General features: G+C 56.1%; 1 protein-coding gene across 1 annotated transcript in view; it reads right to left on the reverse strand.

The window, feature by feature from the left end:
• Nucleotides 1-6: 6 nt before the first annotated feature.
• The window catches only part of Mical3 (microtubule associated monooxygenase, calponin and LIM domain containing 3), a 143693-nt gene continuing 140083 nt past the window's right edge, over nucleotides 7-3616 (reverse strand). Inside the window, exons 34-36 of the mRNA XM_029478254.1 lie at nucleotides 1115-1214; nucleotides 874-947; nucleotides 7-787 (exon numbers count right to left, since the gene is read on the reverse strand). Of these exons, the coding sequence (XP_029334114.1) occupies nucleotides 603-787; nucleotides 874-947; nucleotides 1115-1214 (359 nt within the window). The 3' untranslated portion in view covers nucleotides 7-602. The remainder of the gene's footprint in view (nucleotides 788-873; nucleotides 948-1114; nucleotides 1215-3616) is intronic.

Genomic DNA, 3616 nt, shown 5'->3' on the forward strand with positions numbered 1-3616 from the left:
GGGCTTCAGGCCACTGTCCATGTGAGAGGCCCGGGGCACTTGGCCACTGGGGATCCAGTGTGTGGTGGGGCAGGCCCCTCCTGCGCCCTCCTGACTTGCATAATGAACCTGCTTACTTCCCCTGCCCTGACAGGGTGAGCATTACCCCTGTAGGGGGTTGCTCCCTGCTGGATCTCCATCCACAGCCCTCTCCTGAAGGTGCCTCTGTACTCTCTTTGGTGGTGCTTCAGGGAGCATGAGGGCAATGGCTGCTCTGCTCTGCAGGTGCTCTGTGGTGGCAGTGGCTCTGAAGAGGAGCCACTTGAAAGAGGTGCCAGGCAGCAAGCCCTCAGAGACCCGAAGGCGTTTTCCCCCTGGGGCACACATCAAACACACCCATCTCCTCCCTCCTGAGTGGGAAGTCTGGGGTGGGGGAAGGCGCCTCTCCTCAGAGGTGGAGTCACCTCAGATGATAACCCTCACCTGGGGTTTTCCCACAGCATGGTGTCTGAGCACGGCTTCTCCAGGGATGCCAGGCCTCTTCTGAACCTGGATCCAGTGGTTTGGGAGAACGCAGCCGGGTCAGGTGGGTGCCAATCTACCAGACACAATGGCAGGCNGGCTCAGGACCAGTCCAGGCTGAAGCCTTTGCATAGCATGGCGGCCTCCAGGTCCTTGTCCTCCTCTTTCTCCCGCAGTCGCTGCTCCTCCAGCAGGGCCACCAGCGAGTCTCTCTGCTCCACCACCTCCAGCATCTCGTTCAGGATCTTCTTCTCCTCCGAAAGCTCCCCCTCGGTCTTCAGGTGATCTGCCGAGAGGCTAAAGGCATCAGGCATGGCCTGGGATAGTGGCTCCCGTCACCGTCACCTTCCCACCCATGTGCCCTCTGCTTACCTTCCACNGCCATCCGNTCCCTCAGCTCCTGTTGTAGCCGGCTCTGCCGGTCTTCCAGCTCCAGCTCCCGGGCACTGAGACAGGGAGACACAGCAACAGTGATTTGGAGGCCAGCTCCCTCACCCTAGCAGACTAGGATGGCTGTGTGTGTTGGGGAACACCCTGAGCACTAGCATATAGCTGGGGCGCACCCCGAGCCCTGGCACCCCCACAGTTGCTCCCTAAATCTCGGCTTACTCACAAAATCATCAGCTCTGACTCGTAGCGCACCATGGCGTTCTTCTCCTGCACCAGCTTGAACCACTCCTGCATCAGCTTGGGGTCATCCTTTTTGCCCATGCCTGCGTGAGAGATCGAGGGTCAGACNAGGGCACAGGCTCCGTTTGCCCAGCCCAAGAAAGACTNTCACACTGGGGCAAATGTGCAAAGAGCCAAGCAAGATGCTGCCGGAACTGTCCCAAGCCAGGTCCAAAGTTTGCCTACAGCCTTGACAGGGACAGGGACGGGGTGGGGGTGGGGGGCAGAGAACGACAGGCCGCTGCATGTCCACCCCAGAGCCCGACAGACCTAGACTGTCCATCCCGTTCTGAGAAGCCACCACGCCCAGTCGTCGAGCTTGCTCTGAAGTGACCTGCTTTTAAGTGTGCTTTTGCCTGGGCACCTGTGCCTGACGCTTTCCCACGCTTCTTAGACTGACTGGAAGACGCCATTTCTTTGATCTGTTCTGCACTCACTAGACACGTGCATACCAGGCAAGTGCTCTACCACTGAGCTACATCCCTTGCCCTAAGAAAGCTCTTCTTAGCAGGCAGCTTGGCAAACACTCCAGCAGACCCTGTGTGGTAGACACAGGGCATCGAGGTGGCTGTGATTTCTCCCCGGCGGACCCCAGGGCTGAGGACGGTAGCTGTTCCTGCTCTCGTTCCAGCAGCTGACTCGAGCTGTCCCGAATCAACTTCTGACCCACACTGAGTGTCCATCAGGAGTGGCCACACCCCTGAACTTAACAGCAGCAGGAGCGTGTAGGAAGGACTGTCTAAGGCATCAANCCACCCAGGAAGTAACAAAGTCCCGTGTCATGTACAAAGCTGCCCAATGCCCTTGCCTTGGAAGCACACTGTATCGGTGGCTCTTTGCTCTCATGTGGACACAAACTTCCCTGAGTGGTTTTCTGGGTGCTGGGGGTAGAACACGGAGCTTCGTATGTGCCAGGCAACGCCCCACCACTGAGCTACACTCCCATCCCAGGATTAAATGATTTTATACAGAGCTCAGGATGTCTGAGGGATTCCCGGAGTTAAGTGGTGAGAGACTAGAANTCTCCAAGTCCCCTCCGCTTATATGGCTGGATAGTCCAGCTCGGAGAAATGCCCTAACATGAGAATATGGATGATTCTCGGGGAGGTGCTGTTCCCATGTCAGACTCTCGATTACCCTTGCCCCTTCTTCCTAACTCCTTCCCACTAGGCAAAGGCTGAAGCTTTTTCACTGTCTGTTGGTTGCATGTCAGGCCTAAGTCTTTAGCCAGCGACCACACTCTGGAGACAGAACTGACACAAGCAATGGTTAGTATCAGCCCCTTGCCAAGCAGACATGCACCCCTTGGCCCTGAGCTCTACTCTCAAAGATGGACACCTCCATCTCGGCCTGTCGAGCTTGCCTACAGGTCTGGGGGGCCCAAGCTCTCCTTCCCCGCACCAATAGACTTGGGTCTTTGGCTTTCAAGCAGTCTACAGCCCAGTTCCACGCATCCCTTCTGGAGGGTCTCTGCACAGTGTGCCCCTGTGGCCATGGAGATGAAGCCCTGAGGCATGCAAGCTGTCCAGAGTGACAAGCCACGAGCACACCAAGTCCGTCATCCCCTCCTTTCCCACCTCCCAGCATGTAAAGACTCCAAATTCCACCAGGAGACATTGGGATGCCGCTCATGAGCCATGTTGGAGCTCGGTCATGGCTGATGAGCAAGGGGATGGGGGATGGGGGGGTCACATGTGAGAGCCATGGAGAGCAGAGAAGAGGTTAGCAGGGTTAGTCATGGCCACACTCCCTTCCCCTGCCCACACATGCCTTGTCAATGACAATCTTATCACCACAACAGACTTCAAGATCAGACAAACTTAAAACAAAACAAGACACACTCAGCAAGACATAAGGTAGAGAAGTTTGGGATTTTTAGTGGTCGGAGGAAAAAAACAACAGAACTCGGGGCCATCTGTGTAGACCAGTCTTTGAAAGGACAGTATTCCTTGACTCCGCCAAGACAAACTGATGCCACAGAGGGGTTTCCTCCCGTTCCTGGCCCCATACGCTGGCCTTTAGCTTACTGGTCCCAAGGCCCCAAGCACCAANGGTAGACAGGACCGCAGGGGAACTGCCTGCGGACACTGGAGCCACAGGCTCTTTGTCTGTTCCCATCCTCCCTTAGACAGTCAAAGGGATACTGTGCCTTGTAAGAAACTGCCACGTACTCATGACATTCTGACGTGGGGCTAGCAGGAGTCAGAGAGAGGAGGGACGTTTGCTGGGCCTTGGCTCCCTGTTGGACTACGGTGGCTGCGGCCCCTCGGAGGCAGTGGGGAAGAGTGGGCGAGGTTACGTTACCTTCCTGGACACAGCAAGGGCAGAAGGAGAGAGGTCTACGCCGTGGAGTCCCGCCACTGGGCTCAACTTCAAAAAGGACCAAACAAGGAAGAGCAAGAGGAAACAGAGAAAGACAAAAAAAAAAAAAAAAAAAAAAAAAAAG

Source organism: Mus caroli, chromosome 6 (assembly GCF_900094665.2).
Source record: "Mus caroli chromosome 6, CAROLI_EIJ_v1.1, whole genome shotgun sequence".
Classification (NCBI taxonomy): Eukaryota; Metazoa; Chordata; class Mammalia; order Rodentia; family Muridae; genus Mus; species Mus caroli.